General features: G+C 38.1%; 1 protein-coding gene across 4 annotated transcripts in view; it reads right to left on the reverse strand.

The window, feature by feature from the left end:
* The window catches only part of megf11 (multiple EGF-like-domains 11), a 146935-nt gene that overhangs the window by 100613 nt on the left and 21814 nt on the right, over positions 1-24508 (reverse strand). For all 4 annotated transcript variants that reach the window (XM_088996437.1, XM_088996438.1, XM_088996436.1 and 1 more), the window contains exons 2-5: positions 23197-23290; positions 14283-14394; positions 13504-13605; positions 11070-11170 (exon numbers count right to left, since the gene is read on the reverse strand). In XM_088996437.1, coding sequence (XP_088852563.1) covers positions 11070-11170; positions 13504-13605; positions 14283-14386 — 307 coding nt within the window. In that variant the 5' untranslated portion in view covers positions 14387-14394; positions 23197-23290. The remainder of the gene's footprint in view (positions 1-11069; positions 11171-13503; positions 13606-14282; positions 14395-23196; positions 23291-24508) is intronic.

A 24508-nucleotide genomic window follows, 5' to 3' on the forward strand; every position in this document is an offset into this window, starting at 1 on the left:
ACTTGCTTCTCCACAACTTTCATCATATGCCTTATTACAGGAAATGACTTTCACACATCCTCCTTTCAGGCACGCTTCTGATTCGAGTAATGAAGGGGGTCTGACAGATCAAAGGTCAAGCAAATGCGCTCATGAAGTGCTCCAGTGCCGTAACTTGAGCTCTAATTACACATAAATCGAGAGATAACATACTCGGAGATTATGAGCTGGCTGATTTGGTGTCGAGGAGCCTTTCAAATCTTTTTATTGTTAATTTCAAATAGTTTGGACGGATTTAGTTTACATTGAAATTCATCAAATGTCACTGTCAAATATATAAAAATGCTGAAATAATGACTTCACTTTCCTGATTGTACTTACAAATTCAAAGTGAAGTTTGTGGTCATTTGACGATCGCTGTACAGTAGGATTGCTTAAGATAAATGGCAGCTTCTGCCATAAACTAGTGATTTATACACAGTATATATAGAAATATATATATATACTTTTTTAAAACTTATTTTATGTATTTTTTCCTCAGCACACTGCAAAGTAAGCTCGATAGTTTAATAGGATCCAATAACAACAACAACTAAATCAATCTCATCAACATGGTTACACTCAGTTTTCATTGAAAATGCAGTTGATTCTCAGGTGGCTCGAACAAAAAAATAAAACAAAAATGATGACAATAATATTCGGCCGTTTCACGGATCACAATCTGCAAAAATCACTCGATGTGGTTTTACTGACATGCGATAAAATGTCACAAGATGGCGGAAAATTGCTGTATTAAAAGACATTGGTCACAAATTTGTTGGTGTGAGCATGTGCAAGAACACTTCACTTCTTAACACATCGGTAAATTGTTACTGCAGGATTAGCTCTGTAGTAAAGTTCAACAGTAGCCAAAATGGAACTGTATAGTGCCACTTAGCAGTTTTTTTTGACAACGATACTAGTGCAGCGTGTTCTACCGGAAACAAATTCCTTGTGTGTTCTACATACTTGGCAATAAAGATGATTCTGATTCTGATTCTGATTCTGATATACATAATGTTCTTTTAAAAAACTGCATAGGTGTTTTGTATGGGAACACTACAGTGAAACAAAACAAAGCGTTTTAACATACACCCAACAAAGCGACCAGAAATAGACAAATTAGGTTCATTTTGGGTAAATCTATGCTATATTGCCCCCCTTTTGTCGCTGCATGCAAAACAGCTCGAGAGTACAAATCTCTTAATCCAGGAAGTGAGAGTGCAAGGATTAAAAGGGCTGAAACAGTTTGCAAAGGCAGCAGAAAGCAAAACTGCCCTATCGGCCCCTCATTGCCTGGTATCTCAAAGTGAAGACCGTGTGCGTCCCCCCCACGCCCTCTCGGCTTGACATGAAATCAAACTAAAACCTAACTACACGTGAAATGCAACGCCTAGACTTGCAAATTCTCCTCGCAGGTTAACACCCTGAAAAGTATTCAATGAATACATAACTTTACTGCCGGTCAAATAGTTAATGAATACATTATTGATCAAACTGCGACTCATTCCTTAAGACCCCAAACGATTGTACAGGCAGATATATACAGTACAGTGTTCTCATGCCGCTGATTCAAAGAACAGCGATACCTTGGTTTACGAACTTAATTGGTTCCCAGACAGAGTGTGTAAGGCGAAAAGTGTGTATCCAAAAAATTAATTTCCCATAGGAAACAATTAAAATGAGAATAATCCGTTCCCAGGTCCCCATAAAACATAATTTTCTTCTTTCTAATTTTCTAAGGCTTAAAATGACACAAAATAGACCTTATTTTATGTATAATAAATGTGCTATAGCATTATGATGAAAGAAATAAACTGTACTGTACAAAAAAAGTCATTTTATTTACCTTTGTGTTGGTCGTTAATGGCTTGATGGAATGGAGTGTCTGGTTTCCTCAGCATTAAACACTTGATGAGGAACGTAGGCTTCTTCTTTCACCATCTTGAGGAATGATCCCTTGTAGGTGCTTTCTCTGTGATAATTTTATCTAGTTCCTCATCAATTGTGATCTGTTTAGCTGGGTTGATAGCTTTTTACATCAAGTGTACAGATGACTTGTGCGGGTTACTTGTGGAGCCTGATTGATGGGATATTTTAACCTTCCAGTCTACACTCTGCTTTTGAATATATCAAAGTTCAAACAAGTATAAATGTCACTGTTTTTATCCATTTTCTAACCTTTTTTTCTGATTTTTTATTTTTTCACTTTTGTTTTTTGGTTTAAAACTCTGTCATCTCCCTTTCGTGTGTGTTTTCTCTCACTCTCTCTCTGTCTGCCTGTCTCTTTAATGTTTAACCCCCCACCCCCCACTGCTGGGGTCTTGACCAATCACGTGGCTTTAACCGAAGACGCCATTTTGTTTTTGGAGAACGGCCTCACTCTCTCTCTGTCTGTAACCCCATCCTCCAATGCTGCGTTCTTGACAAATCACGTGGGTTTAACTGAAGACTGGGGGCGGGGAATAGAGGACAAAAACATTGGCGACCATTTTCTTGTGAAGGGAACGGGCTCGTTCGTGTTACCTTCAGAGCAGTAAAAGCAAACACAAGGACAAGCAAAAATTAAGTCTCACATGGGAGTGGTAAATATTTCGTAAATCTTAAGAGTGTGGTTTCAATTATTTTTCAAAGGAATGCAAAACAACGTCTAAGATTGAATTTCCACGCTTGAGGATATAAGTGCAAAGGTACAGTTCTGCCTCAATTTCCGAACGTCTCTACATACCAAACTCCTTTAAAGGACAACCGACACCATTTTTTTGTTTACTAACTGACATCAGAAAAACATTTTATAGCATCTAAAATACCCATAACACACAGGCTGATATTTTCAGGCGAATGCAAAACACCAATAAAATGACTTAAAGTGTCCCAAAACTACTTCAAAATGACCTCAGAAATGGCCAGTTTCAGAAGGTCCCGCCCCCTTGTTTGTGACGTCACGCCAGGACGTCTTGTCTTGCTCGAGAATCAAAACAATGGCTTCAGATTCGGAGAAGATGCTTTCTTGTTACTCATCCGGTTATGAATATGATTCAAATAGTTCTGAAGAGGAAAGCATAAATGTTTGCAATTGATTCAAGAAGTCCTTCCATATCATTTTGAGGCACCTGGATTGAAATGTAGCGCCCAGAAAATGTACAAGGTGGTGCACAATCTCTGTTGGAAATGGGCTATTTGTCTGCTGGGAATTTGTGTCTACTAGTATCAAATAGTAGTCTTGGCACAACACACAATGATTCACCATCACGTTATTTATGTGTTTTCCTTCTAATTTTCGTCATCAACACGGATTTTTTCAGAACAAAGTACCCAAAATCCATTGTGTGTCGCTTTCTCGGGAAGGGGCGTTCCTGACGTGACGTCACGTCAGGAATCATCATCAACTCGAAAACAAGACTTCACGAATATTCAGCACGTAAACTTAAAACATAAAATATAGCTATATCCCGTGGAATCTTTGTAAAATACGCTCAGTAAGTCATTTAAAGTGATTTTAAAAATTATGGACACAACTCGGAGGCATTGGTTGTCCTTTAAATGGAATTGAATTCAAACTAGAGTTGACAAAAAAATGTCTGACTGTTGTTTTGTGTTTTTCCGGGTGAAAATAAATGATGAAAGACCCGCGGATTAACTTTATAGTGTCTGCTAAAATTTTATTTTGCTTGTTAAGTTTTATTACAAATAAAACAGGCTCTGTTTGTTGCTCTTTGTTTAGTACAAGAGTGTGAGAAGTCACAGCAGGTCATAAATGAACATAAAAAAAGAGTTTGCCTTAATACAGAGGTTTTCAAATTTTTGGAGAAATCCCTGAGTCATATTTAAATGTTCAAAACATTCATCTAATTTTTTTGTTCTGAACTATTCATATCCATCATCACTGCTTCCGCCAACACCATGGCTGCAAAGAGAGGAGTAACTGGTAATTTGCCAAACCACAATCAGCGAGGCCAATTTTGAAATTTGATCACTGTGTTTAGCTCCATTTTCTACCCGCTCTAAAAATAAATACCGTGATTTCCGGACTATAAGCCGCGACTTTTGTCACAAGCTTTCAACCCTGTGGCTTATGCAATGATGCAGCTAATTTAGGCTTTTTTGCTCACTGCCCCCAGGGGGCCCTCGAGCCCTACAGGTAAGAATGAGACAAGGCGAATATATGTGCCGAGGAAGATGCAAGTTCAATGTAACTTTGCGTGTAAATTGTGCATTTAAAGTGGCCCGCCGAGTTGAATGGGAGGTTTGGATAGCCAGCGGCGAGGAATCGTTTACCAAAACTAGCCGTATGCAAAGAGCAACTTTTGCACAAGTCTGCCAGTGGATGGATCATGACAGCGCGTAAATAAACTATCAACAATGGGTTTCGAGAGTCGCACAAACTCGGGAGTGACTTTACCACGGAATGAAAGTGACACTTAAGAAAGAGAGAATGAGAGCGTGTGTGGCGAGGGATATCGGACGCTATTCCAATGCGACACAAGATGAGGACGGCTCTCAGCGACTTGCTATGTTTTTGTAACCAGCCCTATTAGTGAGTGCTAACGTGTTTCTTCCGTGTCTCAGTGACTTGGTATGTTTTTGTACCCAGACTTGTTACCTAGTGCGAACGTGTTGCTGCTGTGTCTCAGTGACTTTTTTTCGGGCTGTGTTACTACCATAATGCGTCCTGTGTTGCTGCCGCGTTACAGGCACTGTCTTGAAAGAAAAGTTAAGGTATATGATTAAAATTTAGAAAACTTTTTCTTTGTCTTTCTTTATAAACATGCTGTTTATGTACAATATGTACAAAATAGTGTAGTGGGTAATAGTGGGTAAGGCTTATACTCATGTGCGCTCTGGAGTCCAAAAATTACGGTAAATAAATAGATACACAATTTTCATCAATTATCTGTACTGCTTTATCCTCAGTAGGGTCGCGGGGGTGCTGGAGCCTATCACAGCCGTCTTTGGGCACAAGGCGGAGGACACCCTGAAGCGGTTGCTAGCCAATCGCAGGGCACACAAAGACCAACAATAGTCACTCTCACACCGAGGGTCAATTTGGAATGTTGTAGCAGCCTTCCATGCATGTTTTTGGACTGTGGGAGGAAACTGGAGGACCCGGAGAAAACCCACGTGGGCCCGGGGAGAACATGCAAAGTCCAGATAGGGAGAACGGACCGGGTCTTGAACTCACAACCTCTGCACTGTGTAGCACGCCGGCTACACAATGCAGAGGTATCTATTAAATAAATAAATACATAAATAAACAAATAAATAAATAAAACTATGTGACAACAGCTTTAATTCATAGACATGAGGAGAATCATTTTTATATTGAAGGCAATCCCACCATCAATCACATTTGACGTTGCCAACGGCATGGTGCTCATCATCCAGTGACGTCCAGTTAGGGGAGGGAGGTGAGGCCGTGCCTCACCCATCATCATGGAAATGTCAAATGAAAAAATAAATTAAACAGTTATATTTATTTAGTGATTTGTACTTTAGAGTTCTTTTCCATTTAACTTGACCATTTTTTGATTTGTTTTCAAAATCGCTGAATTTTCACATTTACCGTTCAAATACGAAGTAGAGACAAGCGGTGAGGCAGCACTCACCACGGATTGTGCAATGACTACGCTAATGTGTTGGCTTGCTCTGCAGTGAGACCGCATTGCTCTCCCTCTGCATATCGCTATTAAAGTGTTCAAACACTTTTAGTATATGAACTACATTTCTACAGTTTAGCTGGTGTATATAATGTAAAGTCACTTTACATTATAAACACTGTACCACAGTGTTTATTTTATTTTATTTTTATGAAAACTGTGTGCATAGGTGAGGCACACAGTTCTCCTGCCTCATGACAGGGGGCGCTGGTGATTCCAGAGACTCTTCTTGCGCCTCCTCGGCTGCAGACTAATAGAATTACTGACAGCAAGCTACAATAAACAGTTAGCAAGTTAAGTGCAACCATTCAGTCATTTTTTCGCGTTGCTTGGCTTTATTTTCAGAATGGAGGATTACAATATCTAAAATGAAAGAAATAGAGACTTTTAAAACTGAAGAAAGATAAGGAAGGCTTCTACAAAGAAGGTATCGATTCCTTCAGAAGGAGCGGCACATGGACTTCATTTATAAGTAAAGGTCACAGGATAATAATGTTTTTTAATTCTTTTTTCAATGCTACAGTTTATATAAAGAATGTTGACATGACATTTTAAACAAAACACGTTAACTGTTGCCAATCAAATGGTGAATAAGCTACTCTGCGGAGTTCATATGTTTGTAAATCTGACTGTGATGACGTCAGTGCCTCACCAGCCATGAACCTCAACGCACGTCACTGTCATCATCACACGGTGAAGAAGCACCAATTTTTTGATATGTTGGGAAACCTTTGACCCAAGGTGGGTGAGTCCAAGCTATACATGTCCGAATTACTGCTGGCAGAACCTGCTTGGTCCCTGGATCGCAGGTTTTAAAACACCTCTGTAGTGTTTTTTTTTTTTATCAATGAAAACAACATTGCCGAGACAAGTTACGAGTGAGGAAAAAAGAAAGAATAATATATATATACATACAGTAAAGTCTCGTTATATCGATATCGGATATATCGATAGTCCCGGTTATATCGATACTATTTCTATGCACGCACTGAGAAAATTACATGCAAACAGGGTCGGATATATCGATAGTCCCGGTTATATCGATATTTTTCGGACTCCCTTGAATATCGATATAACGAGACTTTACTGTATATATATATATATATATATATATATATATATATATATATATATATATATATATATATATATATATATATATATATATATATATATATATTTGTGTTTAGCTCATGTGTAACCACTTTAAGATTATTTATACAAGCTTCAGGCTTATTTTCAGTTTGCTTTTCTTTAAAAACTGATTGCTTTTAATGGCCTGCCACCAAGACCTGGTAGGCTCGTTAAGTTTTCTCATTGTTATGCAGCTTCAATTAAATTAATTTAGCTAGAAGAGTATACAGAGAGCAACCCGTGGTGTAAAACGGTATGCCTGCGTGTTAAATCAGGCCCAGTCATCTAAAGCCACGCGGATGATGGCTCGCAACCAGAAGAAGTGCTGATCAAGTGTTATTGGCTGTGTACAGTAAAAAGCGTAGTCCGTTGCCCGTGGGCGGATGTGCTTGTTTGAGAGGTTCGTTGACTTATAATGCGTAGAATAGTGATTCCCAACTTGGACCAAAGATTGGGATGTGGATCCCTTTCTGTGTGCACAGCAAACCGGTAGGAAAAATATTTCAGGGTTCCTCCTTGCTTTGAGTGACATGTGATGTTTTTCGGTTATGAATAATACTACTACTACTACTACTAATAATAATAATAATAACAATGAAAGTGCCTTTCAAAACTCTCATGGTCACTTTACAGTCACAGGATAAGTTTTTTCAGTCAACCCAGAAGTAACTCAAATAGATAGAAAGCTAGCTAATACATAGCTAATCGCTAGCTAGTTAGATAGCTATCCAGAAAGATAGCTAATAGCTAGCTAGCTAGCTAGCAAGATAGATAGCTGGATAGCCAGATAAATAAAAAGAAGTGCTGCTGTTAAAGTGCTATATAAACCGATATGTGTGTATTGCATTGTATTTTGGACACGGCCACCCTTATTTCAAGCTCAGATAACACCAGACCCATATCATTGAGGAATTAACTTTTTTTTCCGATGAAGATCGTCTAAGGTTTCTTACGCAGCATTGAATGTGTATGTAGTCCTAAAATGCAATATTCTGTGGGTCCTCGGATTTGAGTGAAAATGACAAACACCCTGGCACTGGAGTGGACACACTTTTGCACGTCTCGCAGTAAATAATGATTAATTAAGCATGACTCCCAAGCCAGATTTCCATTTTATTCAAAAACAACACTATGCTGACAGTCATGCATCAGAAACGCAATTACTTAAAGGACAACCGACGTGTCCGGACAACTTGTGTCCATAATTTGTAAAATGGCTTCAAATGACTTCTGAGCGTATTTTACAAAGATTCCACCGCATATAGCTATATTTTACGTTTTAAGACTCGCGCTGAATATTCAGGAAGTCTTGTTTTTGAGTTGGTGACGAGTCCGTACATGACGTCACTAAAGGACCACTCCTGACCGTAAAAAAGACGCATTGTTGCGGTCCTTCCATCACGTCAATGTATTTTGCTGTACTTGTTTGGTCTGGGGACCTCGTGTTGCACCCAAAAGCCGCCAGAAGGCCAGAAGACGGCGTCCAAGCGCCATATAAGGAATTTATCAGCCTGTGGAAACGGAGGTGGCCACAGGAGGTCGCCATTTTGTGCCTCTTTTTTGGGTGACAGATTTGCCCCCAATGTTGCCTCAAAATGGCACAAATAAATTCTTTAATTGATTGCAAACATGTATGCTTTCCTCTTCAGAACTATTTGAATTATATTCATAACTGGATGTGTAACAAGAAATCATATTCTCTGAATCTGAAGCCATTGTTTTGATACAAGACATCTTGGCGTGACGTCACAAACTGGGGGCGGGACTTTCTGAAAATGCCCAATTCGCAGCTCAATTTTTTGCAGATTTTGGACACTTTAAGTCATTTTTATTGGTGTTTTGCATTTGAATAAAAATATCATACTGCGTGTTTTGGGTATTTTAGATGCTATAAAACGTTTTTCTGGTGTCAGTTAAAAAACAAAAAAGTGACGTCGGTTGTCCTTTAAGGTAAAACGGTAGATGCATTCATATTGTATCTGATGCAGAATGAAATGTATTATTATTATTATTATTATTATTATTATAGAGTTTCCATGTGAAAACATATTACGTGTGGAACTTTCCTATGTGCAGTTGTCATATTTTACTAGAGTGCATATTAAAAGTCAATACACCGCAATTCAAATGCCAGGTTTTAGTGATAAAGTGAGATCAAAATAAATCATACAAAAAATACAATAAATAAACATTTAGCATGACTCTGACCCATAAAATCTAGGACTCTAATGTAAAGAAAATATGTCCCTCTTTGAGAGAGGAAGTTAAAAATAAAAAAGATACTGTAGCGGCATCTGCGCGCCCTCATATTACTCGGGCTGCGGCTATGTTTAGAATGAACCAATCCAGTTTAAAATTATGCTAAATGGAATTCAGCACACACCTGCCGCCAATTTTAAAGTGTCACCGATTAGCACCAAATAAAGTTTAGCTCCTCCAGGATGCTTTTCCTGACAGTTTTGTAATCATATCTTAAAGCGCAAGCTGTGGCCCACAGGGACTTTTCACAGCCTCATGGGGATATTGTTCCAACGTGTCAGTCAGACATGAAATATGCAGTGGAACATAGTAAAGACAGTTATCATCAAGTGAAGAATATATGGCACAAACAGGGTATAAATAACAACTAAGAGCCAGGTGATAGAAAAAAAAAAATCAGCAAAAGCCTACTAGAACATCAAAACATAAAATGGCACTCATTTAATCAAGTTGTATAGGAACTAAGTCAACGGTGATGGAAAACATTTGGAAAATATTTATCTTGATATTTCTGTCTCACACAAAAAAACATTGTGGTGTGCTGGCTGTTTATCACCAGAATGTGCATTTGTGTTATCGCGTTCATGTTAACTCATTCACTGCAAAAATGTGTCCACTCCAGTGCCAGGGTTTTTGTCATTTTCAATCAAATTAAACAGATTATTGAGTTTTAGGACGACATAAACATTCAATGCAGTGTAAGAAACCTTACTCTTTTCTTTCATCAGAAAAAAAAGAGTTACAATAAAAAGTTATATTGGTCTGGAGTTATCTGAGCTTGAAATGAGGGCAGCTGTCCAAAATACAATACAAGACACACCTATTGATTTCTACAGCGCTTTAACAACAACTGAAGCTACAACAAAGCGCTAAGATGGACAAAAGGCAAATGCTGCCCCCTCATGGAAGGGAAATAATATTGCCAGACGTCTGGCCAGCGCTTTATCGGCACCTCCACCGCAAGAAAAACCACAACCCGAACAAATTCAGGAATGGCGCTTCACGTCATGCTTTTCAATTCCCGAATAAATTCGGGAATGGCAGTGAATGACTTCATGAAGGACAGTTTGAACAGGTAAACATATGACATGTATGTGTTGTCGAAGGCTAATTTTGAGCGATACATTTTTGTTTCCTGGACTTAACGAAATGGAGTCAAATCAAGTGGAACCACTCATTTAAAGGACAACCAACGTTTCCGGACAAGTTGTGTCCATAATTTGTAAAATGGCTTCAAATGACTTCTACTGAGCGCATTTTACAAAGATTCCACCCCATATAGCTATATTTTACGTTTTAAGACTCGTGCTAAATATTACGGAAGTCTTGTTTTTGAGTTGGTGACGAGTCCATACGTGACGTCACTGAAGGAACGCCCCTGACCGAAAAAAAAGGACACATTGTAGCAGTCCTTCCATCACATCAATGCTTGTTTGGTCTGAAAACCTTGTGTTGCACCAGAAGAGGGCGTCCAAGCTCCGTATAAGGAATTTATCAGCCTGTGGAAACGCAATACACTGTCATGTCTACAAGAGGTCGCCATTTTCTTCTGCCTCTTTTTGGGTGAGACATTTCCCCCCAATGTTGCCTCAAAATGGCACAGAATAAATTATTTAATCGATTGCAAACATGTATGCTTTCCTCTTCAGAACTATTTTAATCATATTCATAACTGGATGTGTAACAAGAAAGCATATTCTCCGAATCGTTTTGATTCTCCAGCAATGCAAGACGTCTTGGCATGACGTCACCAACTGGGGGCGGGACTTTCTGAAAATGTCCAATTCGCAGCTCAATTTTTTGCAGATTTTGGACTCTAAGTCATTTTTATTGGTGTTTTGCATTTGACTAAAAATATCATACTGCGTGTTTTGGGTATTTTAGATGCTATAAAACGTTTTTCTGATGTCAGTTAGGAAACAAAAAAGTGACGTCGGTTGTCCTTTAAAAGACAAGCTAAAACTTTAGGATAAAAAAGGAGGTTAAAAAAGGGATACTCACGAACACATAAGTCTCCACTCTCAAAATAACCAGGGCAGCACTGTGAGCGGCGCCTATACATGGTCCTCACTCCCCGTCGGTAAGCTGTCTTATAGCTGATCCTGAGGAAACAAGACACAGCGAGATGGATGTGCCATGTAGAGTATGTGAGACCACTCCAGAGGGGAGAGCAGACAAACACAGAAATGTATATCATGTACAAGAGGAGTCAAAGTCAGTGAAGCACAAAGTCTCCCTTGAAGCCATTCACGGCATGCGGTGCTCACAGTCGCACAGTCGACAGCCAACATTGCACAAAAGAACATTGAACCCCCCCCCCCCCCCCCCCTCACTAGTTTCTCTTAACCCTGTTAAAATCAGCGAAAATCACCAAGAATCTGTCTCTGACAATGATAAATTAACCATCATCAATTGGGCTTTTACCTCCATTACTTACTTACTTTGGGTGACATATCCTCTAAAACAGCCTTTGCTAAATTTACCTCTGAGTGACACGAACAAGTCTGATGTGAAATGTTAGTAGGTTGCCGGTTGTCAGAGTAAAAGGCTGAAAGCGATTCGATTGATCAGACAGAAACACTGCTATGGTGCTTTTTTTTTTTACTATACACACATATATACATATATACACATATATACAAAGATACACATATATACACACATACACATATATATATATATATATATATATATATATATATATATATATATATATATACATATATATATATATATATATATATATATATATATATATATATATATACACATATATATACATACATATACATACATATATATATATATATATATATATATATATATATATATACATACATATATATACATACATATATATATATATATATATATATATATATATATATATATATATATACATATATGTACATACATATATATATATATATATATATACATACATATATATATATATATATACATATATGTACATACATATATATATATATATACATATATGTACATACATATATATATATATATATATATATACATACATATATATATATATATATATACATACATATATATATATATATATATATATATATATACATATATGTACATACATATATATATATATATATATATATATATATATATATACATATATGTACATACATATATATATATATATATATATATATATATATATATATATATATATATATATATATATATACATATATGTACATACATATATATATATATATATATACATATATGTACATACATATATATATATATATATATATATATATATATATATATATATATATATATATATATATATATATATATACACACACACTGTACATACTTTTTTAATCTATTTATTTTCAAATTCATACTTGTTCCAATAGATTCACATTAATTGACTTATTTATTATGACATGATATGGGCATTACTAATCCAAAGGTAAAGCAAACACATATATTGTTTTAATACCATGGGGAAAGCACACGGGGATGCATTACATGTAAATGATGTCATGTGTCATCACGAATTATTTGGTTGTGCAACAATTACAGCATGAATATGTAAAGATGGCGATGAATAAAAACAGCCCCAATGTTTTTGTTGAATAATTAATATACGTACTGTACATTACTAGACACCACTACATTTGTTGCCATTTAGATCGTAAAGAGTTGGATAGATCCAATTAAATTGCAAAGCAGTCTTTGCACAACACTTTATAGGGTGTTGTTGCAGCGCCAAGGAAAACTTTGGTGAGGATCTGGATAGCCATGAATGGAAATTATTTTTTTTACCTGTAAACTAGAACCGTCCAATTTACATAAAATCTAATCATTATACAGTGTTACATATACCGTATTTTTCAGTGTATAAGGCACACACAAAAGCCTTTTCTTCCATGACCCTGCGCCTTATACGCCGACACGCCTTATACAGTATGTGAAGTAATATTGAGCCACAACAGGTCTCGCTACAACTGTCAGCAGCCACCGACTCCATTTCCCCCTGTGGAAAAAGGTCAGACACCTTCAAACAAGTACAGATGACGTCTGAAGAAACCTTTTCATCGATATACTCTCAATAAATATCTTGGCAGAGGGTTGCAGAGATTGGGCGTCGGTCATGAACGGCTACGTCCCCTGCCGGCAGTAAAAGACAATCTTTCTGTGTTCGAGCCTTTATTCACAGTGTCCGAACAAACATCTCTGACAAGGTGCCACTGTATATTGTGCAGTAAGTCTAAATAATATGGTGAACTGGACCAAAGTACTGAAATGAATGGAGTTTTCCACCTGACTATAATATATTCAGATGCCCTTGTATATGATGGATGTAAATGTCAGAAACATTGACTGATTTTGAAGAACTAAAAAAATCTAAAGGTAATCCAATATAAAGACGGATGAGACGTACCTGTGCTTTGTGCACTTGAACCAGTTAAGGATGTCTGTACACCTGGTGTAGTAAATCTGGTCAAAGGGGTGAGCATAAGACTCCTGGACGGTGACAGCATAGCTAAAAAGAGAAACAAACATACAGACATTAGTTGATCCGCCACGAAGGCGGCTTGTATCTTTGCAAGAAAAACATCAGGACTAAAAGGTCCTGTGAGTGCTCAGCTGCCACAAAAGCTGTGCAATCAGGGACTAAGAGGACCTTTTTGGTGATTCATGCTATTGATGTATGCGGCACAGGAAGCAGGTGGATATTGGCGGACCACAAAGTCATGAACAAAGCCCACTTATGGGATTCATATTAATGCCAACGAGGTGAAACCGCAATCCTAAGTACCCTCACCTTGGTCAGGCAATAATCCAGGTCATATATCTTCACAGTTTTCTTTCCTCCCCCATCACGAGGACAGAAATTATTTCATCTTATTCCTCACAGGTGACACAAGCCGGCGCAGTTTATAATTATTCCGGCTCAGTTGGCTGTTGTGATTGATTGGGACGAGAGTAGCCTGATCAATTCGTCCGCGTATTTCATTTGATGCCGCAACTCCTCCCATCCCTCACCGCGCCGCGACGCAGGCTGCGCCAGATCGATACGGTTGTAATGGCCCAGAATGGAAGTAAGAGCCTGTTTTACTAAAGATGCTGCAGCTTCAACAAGCTTATGGGGCTCTTTTGTTTTTGTTTGTTTTTAATTCAGATATCCATTTTTTGGGACAGGAGAGGAAATATGCTGACCTTTCCCAGTGACTGCAGACATTGGGGTCATCGGGGTTAAGGGTCCACACGTGAGCCATCCATCCCAAAACAAGAAGAGTCGACAGAGCAGCAAGTGACCCCATAACTTGATCTGAAACAAGCAAGATTTGAATTCATGTTAGTTCAATTAACCAAACATCAAAGGATGAACAAACAATGCTTCGTTTCTTTTTCCAAAATGAATTCCAAAGGGGTAAACTGTGAGGCTGTGACACCTTAGAACACAGGTGTCAAAGTCAAGGCCCGCGGGCCAATTCCGGCCCGCCACATCATTTTTTTCGGCCCACGAAAGCAAATCAAACTTGTGAAATTCCATGATGCTTGCTAAAATCCGAACCAAAATTTCATATTTTTGGATGGAAACCACAATAACAGTCATTATTCTTGACTTCAGATTTGAAAACTAGTTATTCATTAATTTGTGTGTGCTCTATATGTAATATGTGGAGGGAATTAAACATTCTAATGGCTTTCCCAAATTCATAATGGCCCTCGAGAGGAATCCATAACTACAATGTGGCCCGCGGCAAAAAATTACTTTGACACCCCTGCCTTAGAATATACATGAAGTCAGTGGCGGGCCGTGCATGTCAATCCTAGGCCTTCAGTAGTGCTATGTGTGGGGTGATTTACTACACGTACACTAGAGGATGTCTTTGGCCAGGAAATAACTTGTGACTTCAAGAAACTTAAGAAATACTGTCATTAAACTGTTTAAAATTTTTCTGTGGTGTGTGGATTCATGATAACCCCATAAAATTGCAATATTATTTGCTATTTTTGCTAGCTTCGGAGCTGTTAAACCTTCCCCAAAGATGTCAATTTATTCTTGATAAGTCCGTCTTGAAAATGGCTTTAACAGCATATCTACAACCAAATAAATTTATTCTACTCCTTCAGCCATTACTAGTTGACAAAACCGCTATTAAATAAACACAACAATATACTGTATTTGCTTATGTAGTGCGCTACAGATACAGTGTGCTAGCTTGGTCAGTACGCTATTCACTAGCGGCTAGTGTTACTATGATTAGCTAGTGACTATCCATTAAACCGACACCACTTTTGTTTCCTAACTGACATCAGAAAAACGTTTTATAGCATCTAAAATACCCAAAACACGCGGGATGATATTTTTTGTCAAATGCAAAACACCAATAGAAATGACTTAGAGTGTCTAAAAACTACTTCAAATTGAACCCGAAAGTGGCCAGTTTCAGAAGGTCCCACCCTCTTGTTTGTGACGTCACGCCAAGACGTCTTGCCTTGCTCGAGAATCAAAACAATAGCTTCAGATTCAGAGAAGATGCTTTCTTGTTACTCATCCAGTTATGAATATGATTCAAATAGTTCTGAAGAGGAAAGCATACATGTTTGCAATCGTTGTCATTTTGAGGCATCTGGCCAGAAATGTAGCACCAGAAATGTAGCACCAGAAGATGGCGCCAGAAGATGGCGCCAGAGCTCCGTGGAAATGGGCTGATTTGTCTCCTGGGAATTTGTGTCAGCGAATATCAAATAGTCTTGGTGCAACACACAACGATTCACCATCGCGTTATTTATGTGTTTTCCTTCTAATTTCGCCATCAACACGGATCAACACGAAGTTTTCAGACCAAACAAAGTACCACAAAATGCATTGTGTGTCCTTTCTCGGTCAGGGGCGTTCCTTCTGTGATGTCAGGAATCGTCAACTCAAAAACAAGACTTCCTGAATATTCAGCGTGGGTCTTAAAACGAAAAATATAGCTATATACGATGGAATCTTTGGAAAATATGCTGAGTAGAAGTCATTTGAAGGGATTTTACAAATTATGGACACAACTTGTCTGTTGTCCTTTAATGTGACTAGAAAATCATAATTGTGAAGGCATCCAGGTAGATTTCTGACCCTGATAACAAATGATGGCCAATATGTGATTGGTTAAAAGCTTAAATACAAAAACACATCTAGAAAGTAATGAAAGGAAGCTGAAAGACAATTTGGAATGATTTAATAAGGATTCATGGACTAAATGTAATTCATATTGGTTTGGGATTCAGATATTTTTAGGCCAGCAGAAAAGGCCTTACAGGCCCTGACGGCCCACCTCTGCATGAAGCCAAGTTGTTTTGTTGATGTCACATTTTTAGACTGTAAGGAAAGTTCATGAACAACATTTACCAAAAGATTTGTGGTGATAACATTCCTTTTATTTCCCATACTTTGAAAGATGAACAAATAGTCAGTGAACCAGGGTCCTGAACTGGATAGTGATTGACCTTTTGATATTCCACCGCACTGTGATAGGATCAGTCAGCCATGACACGACATTTCGAAAGACAATTGTTTTATCTAATCCAACGGTGGCCAAACTTCGGGGAATAAAAATATCATGTTTCGTCAGAATCATAATTAATTCTTATTTTCTATGGTATTGCTTAGAATACATTACACGATCATGTATTTATTTTATTCTCTACATATTTGTAAACATACAAATACACAGGTAAAAATCAATAGACCAATTATTAATCCATTTTAATGAACAAGTAAAAAAATATCAAAATGAATAGCAAAGCCGGCGGAAATGCATTTTTCGCCACATTTCACTCGGCACACCCAGTGTTGCATTTTAACAGGAGACTTCTGCAGCTATTCTTTGACTGTCGAATACAAAATGCAAATGCAATCTGTTGAACAAAAATGTTATGCGTTTGACATTAATCACAAAGAGCAGACCTTCGCCGAGGCACTAAATCATCTTCACCTGAAAAATAACTGCTTGAACATGCGCACTCTGGTATCATTCGAGCGGAAAAGGAGGAAACTGGGGAACACGTGGAATGACATCCTACTTTCATGCAGCAGTTTACAACAAGAGACTTGCATGTGAATCAGTGGTGGACCGTAGATTTTATCGCAAGGCATTCAGTAGTGTGTCATCTGAATCGTTCTAATTCCAGACTGAAAAAACTGGTATGGTTTACTACAAGTCACTACAGTGTACCATTAGCCAGGAAATAACTGACCGACCTTTCTTAATGTTCAAGGATAAGGTTTCTTAAACAGTCATCTGTATTTCATAAATGTTTGCAATCGATTAAAGGAGTCCTCCCATATCAATTCGAGCCGTCAATGACAGCAATCTAGCACCCAGAAAATGCAGAAGATGGCGCCCAAGCTCCGTAGGAAATGGGCTGATTTGTCTGCTGGGAATTTGTGTCGGCGAATATCAAGTAGTTCTCTTGGTGCAACACACAATGATTCACCATCGCGTTATTTATGTGCTTGCCTTCTAATTTCACCATCAACACGAAGTTTTCAGACCAAACAAAGTACCGCAAAATGCATTGTGTGTCGCTTTCTCTGTCAGGGGCGTTCCAGACGTGATGTCACGTGGGGATCGTCATCAACTCGAAAACAAGGCTTCCTGAATATTCAGCGTGAGTCTTAAAACGTAAAATATAGCTATATGCGGTGGAATCTTTAAAAATAAAAGTAAAATACGCCCAGTAGAAGTCATTTGAAGTGATTTTACAAATTATGGACACAACTTGCCCGGAGGCGTCGGTTGTCCTTTAAAGGGCAACCAACGTCACTTTTTTGTTTTGTAACTGACATCTGAAAAACGTTTTATAGCATCTAAAATACCCAAAACACGCAGTATGATATTTTTATTCAAATGCAAAACACCAATAGAAATGACTTAAAGTGTCCAAAATCTGCAAAAAATTGAGCTGCGAATTGGGCATTTTCAGAAAGTCCCGCCCCCAGTTCGTGACGTCACGCCAAGACATCTTGCATTGCTGGAGAATCCAAACAATGGCTTTAGATTCGGAGAATATGCTTTCTTGTTACACATCCAGTTATGAATATGATTCAAATAGTTCTGAAGAGGAAAGCATACATGTTGGCAATCGATTAAATAATTTATTTGTGCCATTTTGAGGCAACATTTGGGGCAAATCTCTCACCCAAAAAAGAGGCACAAAATGGGTGCAACACGGTCCTCAGACCAAACATGTACCGCAAAATCCATTGACGTGGATGAAGGACTGCTACAATGTGTCTTTTTTCGGTCAGGGGGTGGTCATTTCATGACGTCACGTACGGACTCGTCACCAACTCAAAAACAAGACTTCCTGAATATTCAGAGCGAGTCTTAAAACGTAAAATATCGCTATATGCGGTGGAATCTTATTAAAATACGCCCAGTAGAAGTCATTTGAAGCCCTTTTACAAATTATGGACACAACTTGTCCGGAGACGTCGGTTGTCCTTTTAACCACCATGGCGATTTAGTGAAGAGGTTTGCTGTTTTACAAAAATTGCTTCTTTTACTCCTCTTTCAAACCATCAATTTTTTTAGCTATGTTTTTCAACCTCACTGTCGTCAAATGAGTAGTTACTAGATTTTTGGTGCAGATGTACTGCAGATTAAGGCCCACTAGCATTGTTCCTGTTATCCCCAACCAGTTAGTAAATCTCCAACCAAATCTATATCTTCTCCTCCTTCAGTCATTGTGGGTTGACAAAACTGCTATTAAATCAAAACAAAAATATATTTGCTGATGCAGCTCACTACCGATACAGTGTGCTAGCTCTGCTAGTATGCTCTTGTAACTAGCGGCTTGTGATCAAAGCAGTTTTCGCAAACTACGATTGGCTCGTGACTAGACGTTAGTGACTACGTTAGAGTTTGTAAAAACTTCTTGAAGGCGTTGGTACCCCTTTTGGGTCGCCGACTCGAAATCAGATTGGTTAAATTGACAAATTTGATGCTCCAGGGCCTGCAGAACCGATTGTGAAGGCATCCAGGTAGATTTCTGACCCTGGTAACAAATGATGTCTGAAATGTGATTGGTTAAGTGCTTAAATACGAAAACACACGTCGAGAAGCAGCGCAACAGAGAAAATTAATGTAAGGAAGATGAAATAAAATTTATAATTAGTTAATAAGAATTCATGGACAAAACCTAATAAACATCAGTCTGTGATTCAGATATTTTTAGGCCAGCAGAGAAGGCCTTGCAGGCCCTAAAGGTCCACCACTGGTCTGAACATGTTCAAATGCGTTATAGACATAATGACTTCATAAGACGGATGCTTCCACAGATGTTGTCATTTCCTCCTCTTAATATTTGCAGAAGTATTTTCATTCGCGAGACACAACCGAGACACAACAAAGCAATGCAAATTCCCCGCCAAAACAGTCCCTGATGGAATATATCTTCCTCCAAATACAACGTTGCCATGCTTTGTCTCCTTCGGAGAGACCTTCGACCTTCAACGGCGACAGTGACAGAGACGGTGATTTGTTGAGACCCGTAGCTTATTTCATTAGACGTACACGCAACGGGAGATAACGTACGGCGGGAAGGAAGTGACAGTGATGAATCTCCTCCTTCCTCAGGTCTTATTCAAGCAAATGGGGACTAACTATAAAGAATGAGCGTGCACAGCATGGCATAGGTTAATACCTTGCATGCTATTAGCCGTAATAGCGCTTAACCGACATCCGGCTTGGAGAGAATGACCGTATTAGAAGCAACTACCACTTGGAATACAAAAGAAGTCTTGACACCCTTGCTGTCATGTTATTATAAGGCTGCCATCTTTGAGGAATAACCGTGTGGACGAATACTTTTATGCTTCGGCGCTTGATTTGAATTGAGCTCAACAATCCGAGCGAGTGTATCAGATGACATCAGCGTTCGCATGTTGGACTAATCTTCTGCATTGATTGGCACATGTAGTTCAGTCAGAATTGAGGGGAAAATCAATCGAAGCTTCACTTGCTCTGAGAAGGAGTCCATCCGAGCAGCCAGAGGTTACTGTCATGTTCATTTCCTTAACAGGACGATTAATCAAGGTGTACGTCTGTTACAAGAGACACATGCTTTTATATTCCCGAACCGTTCTCTGAAATAATTGAGTTACGCACAAGAGGGGAATTTTTCTATTGACAAGAATGTTTTTACTGCTTTGGTGATGAGACCACTTACCGTCAAATGTTCTGGATGAGTGGATGGGCACATCACCTGTCATTTTATATTTGGCTCACCTCACAAGTGATGGGGGGCCACGGGAACTCTTACATGAAGTGTCAATGTCCCGAATCGCTCTGTTTTTTAATTTTTTTATTTGCAGTTGCTGGTGTGAAACTTCCTGGTAAGAGTTTTAAAAGTAATGTGGAAAAATTATGTGAATGTTTAAAGTCGGCCACGCCTATCCAAGTCATGAGTTGAGATGTTGAGGGAGGGGACTAAAAATCATTCGGTGGAAGGATTGCCAATTGAGTGGAATTACTCTTCTGGGGGTTAAGTCGTATATGTCAAAACTATATGGAAAAACGAAAGTTTCCGAAAACAAAATCCATTTAAAAAAAGATTAACTCATTCACTGCCAGACAATGTGCAAAAAATGTGTCCATTCCAGTGCCAGGGTTTTTGTCATTATCACTCGAATTCCAGGACCCACGGAATATTGAGTTTTAGGACTACATAAAGAGTCAATGCAGCGTAAGAAACCTTAGCCACCATTCTTTCATCTGGAAAAAAAAGAGTTAATTCCTAAATTATATGTGTCTGGAGTTATATGAGCTTGAAATGAGGCCGGGTGTCTAAAATACAATGCAATATTAGTTTATTTGGCGCTTTAACAACAGCTGAAGCTGGAACAAAGCGCTAACACGGGAAAAAAAAGGGAAATGCCTCCCCCTTGTGGAAGGGAAAAACATTGCTAGAGGTCTGGCCAGTGCTATATCGGCACCCAAGCATGAAAAAAAAAAACGAACAAATTCGGGAATCGCGCTCTTCGTCATATTTTCAATTCGCAAAAAAAAAAATGGTGAATGGGAGTGAATGAGTTTTTTTTATACTATTATAATGGGCCAATCTTTGTCCTGGGATAATTCCAATAAAGCTCGTTGGAACAAACCACCCTCGAATGACATCATCAATCATTGCGACGATTAGGGAATATTTAATAATACCTCTTATCTCTTTTTTTTCTTGTCTGAATTCGTAGTTTATTATTAATTTATTTTCTCAGTGTAAGCATTGTGTGATACAAACATTTGAACAAATGCTATCTTGATTGTGCATTTGGCAGGAATATTAACGTCCTCCATCCATCCTTTCCCAGAGCCGCTTAGCCCCATGAGGCTCGCGCACATATTAATGTCAATCTAAAATAAATGTAACATGACAAATTAGGATAATATCAATCGCTTTTATTCAGATGTAAAATATGCGTATTGCTTGTTTGTGATGAGGGCGTAAATACAGGACTCAATAAAGTGATGGTCCAGAATTCTGTGTGAAATTGTTAGCAAAAGGCCTACAGATGCAAAACTGAGTTGACCACTTGGATGCAAGCGGCAGAAATACTGTTGATTCAGTGTGGATGTCAGTAGATGGGAAGCAATAATCATCATCATCATCATAATAATAATAATAAAATAAAACAACAACATCTGTTAAACAGTTTAATTTAATCCTTTTTCGGAACGGTGGAGGCCTCCATTCAAACCTGAAACTTCAGAACGGTAAGCCACAAGTGCAACTCACTGGCCTTGTTTGCCATCTCATAAAAAAATAAAATTAATAATAAAAAATAACGACTCAAGATATTGTCCCCGCATTGTTGAAAATGCAGTCATGTGCGCATCCCTATAGTTGGAATTTTTCCAGGGATGTGTCAATTAATTTTTATAGAGAATACGGACACTGAAGCACTGTGCTGCCTAATGCTATTGTTTGGCAAACAATGTCAGTTATCAGCACTTATTGTTCCTTAAAATAGCTTCGTTCCTTTTTTTTCGTAGTTCAGATTGTGTATGCAGGCTACTTTCGCTATTTTTCATTTAAATGTTTGATTGTTTATCTACCCATCTATCAATCCAGATCTTCTATTTTTTTTTGTTTTAGCACCAATTTGGATTAATGATTAGCAGTCACACCCCACATTATTTAGGTTCCTGCGTTTAAGTCTTGGCTGGTGTTGAATTTTAATTTTCTCCTCATTCTCGTGTGGGTTTTTTTCCATCCAAAAACATGCAGGTAAGCTTCAATGAAAAATGTACAATCAATCAAATGGGAATGTGTCAATATGTGCTTTTGATTTAAAAAAAAAATGGACGAATGGATGTATTCAAAACGGACCCTCGCCTAAAAAAATACCAAAAAAACTAACCCTTTTACTGCCATTCACAAATTTATTATGGAATTCACAAGATGACGTAAAGCGCCATTCCCGAATTTTTTGTCCTTTCTTGTTTGGGTACAGATAAAGCGCTAGCTGTGGACTATAGTCATGTTTTTTTCCTTTCCACAAGGGGGTGGCATTTCCCTTTTTTTCAATAATAATAATAATAATAATAATAATCCAATATGTATGTATTACATTGTATCTTGGACAGCTACCCTCATTTCAAGCTCATATAACTCTAGACCCATGAAGTTGAGGAATTAACTCATTATTTCTGATGAAAAAAGAGAGTTTAAGTTTTTTTTACACTGCACTGAATGTTTATGTAGTCCTAAAACTCAATATTATGTGGGTTCTGGATTTTGAGTGACAATGACAAAAACTCTGGCACTGGAGTGGACACATTGTTTCGCACACGTATGGCAGTGAATGAGTTAAAAACAATGTGGATTAAATATCTACTGGTCGTCATATTTTTTCAGGTTGTAGACCAAATATATGATGGATATGGATGAAATGTTTGGCTCATGAGATGACAGACGACTTGGCAGGTGAAAAACATTAAAACTTGGCTGAGGTTTGCGCTCTCCCGTGTGTGGATGTGTGTGTGTTAAGCGACACGCAAAGTGATGTCAGCCCTTGAAGATAGAAACAATAACACATCAGCTAATAGCGTGAGGAACGTGACCTAACACTCACCTAGTAGTAACACAAGGGCAGGGGAGGGAAGCTTCTTTTTGTTGTTGTTCAGATGCACACTCTCTGGATGAAGAAGTGATGACAGGTCACAGATCTGTTGGCAAGAAGAAAACTAATGAGCTTATGATGACACTCAGACGACATCCACACATACACATACCACGCTCGCACACACAGACTGAAACATTTGTTACGGTTGCGAGATTCTCCACAGGGGTATAATTCACATAAGCTGCTCTTGAAAGGCCAATTTATTCAGTGCGGCCTCCACGTCCAATCATAGTTTTCATTTCCTTTTCTTCTGTGCCTCCTACCTGGTTTCCAGCGCTTTGCTAAAAAAGAAATAAAAGGCTGCATTAAATCAAGAGGGGCAGCCGCAATGAACTACGTTCACACTTCAAACGCCAGCAACACTGCGGAACCAAATGATGTGCTCTCATTAACAAAGCCTACATTGGGAACAGATACAGCGGCGTTTGTGTTTGTGGTCAACCTTAAAACAGATTGCTCCTAATTATTGCAACGTGAGGTCAAAGGGCATTTTTTGCCATTCTTCAGAATCACAATGTGACTGCTTTGTCTCTTGGCCCAATGAATAATTCAGCGTCTTTCTTTTTGCGTGAAGAGACACTCCATTGCCCTCCCTAATAAGCCCATTTAACATATCTTTGTGTCACTGACGACTTGCCTGCAAAGGAAACGACTCCGCTAGAATACGATATGCAGTCGATTTTAATAATCAATTCACATTTTTTTACTGCTGGTAGAAACAATAAGAAGAATACTTTTTTCGCTCCTATAAATGGCCACATTCGAGTAAAACGTGCTTTTTATTTCAGCAATGAAATGGATTGAATTATTAATTTTTATTTATTCAAGACAAAGTGAATAAATAGAAATGAAAAACAATAAATATAATTTGATTGTATATGATTTGTTATGCCATATTGTAAATTAAATGTATTATTATTATTATTATTATATTATACAATATTAACCAGCCAATTTAATTGAAAGGTGAGAAGATACAATGAAGATTTAAGAGGTTAATTACCATATTTTCAGGTGTATAAGCAGTGTTTGAAACAGTGACGTGCAGTCAGGGGAGGCAGGTGAGGCACAGCCTCACCTATCATCATGGAAATATAAAATGACAAAATAAATTAGGCAGTTATATTTATTTAGTGATTTGTACTTTAACGTTCTTTTCCTTTTAACTTCACCATTTTTGTATTTTTTTCAAAATCGCAGAATTTTCATATTTACCGTTCAAATACAAAGTAGACGAGGGGTGAGGCAGCAGCCGGCTGAG

This window comes from Hippocampus bargibanti, linkage group LG05 (assembly GCF_051943395.1).
Source record: "Hippocampus bargibanti isolate YZ-2025 linkage group LG05, ASM5194339v1, whole genome shotgun sequence".
Taxonomy (NCBI): domain Eukaryota; kingdom Metazoa; phylum Chordata; class Actinopteri; order Syngnathiformes; family Syngnathidae; genus Hippocampus; species Hippocampus bargibanti.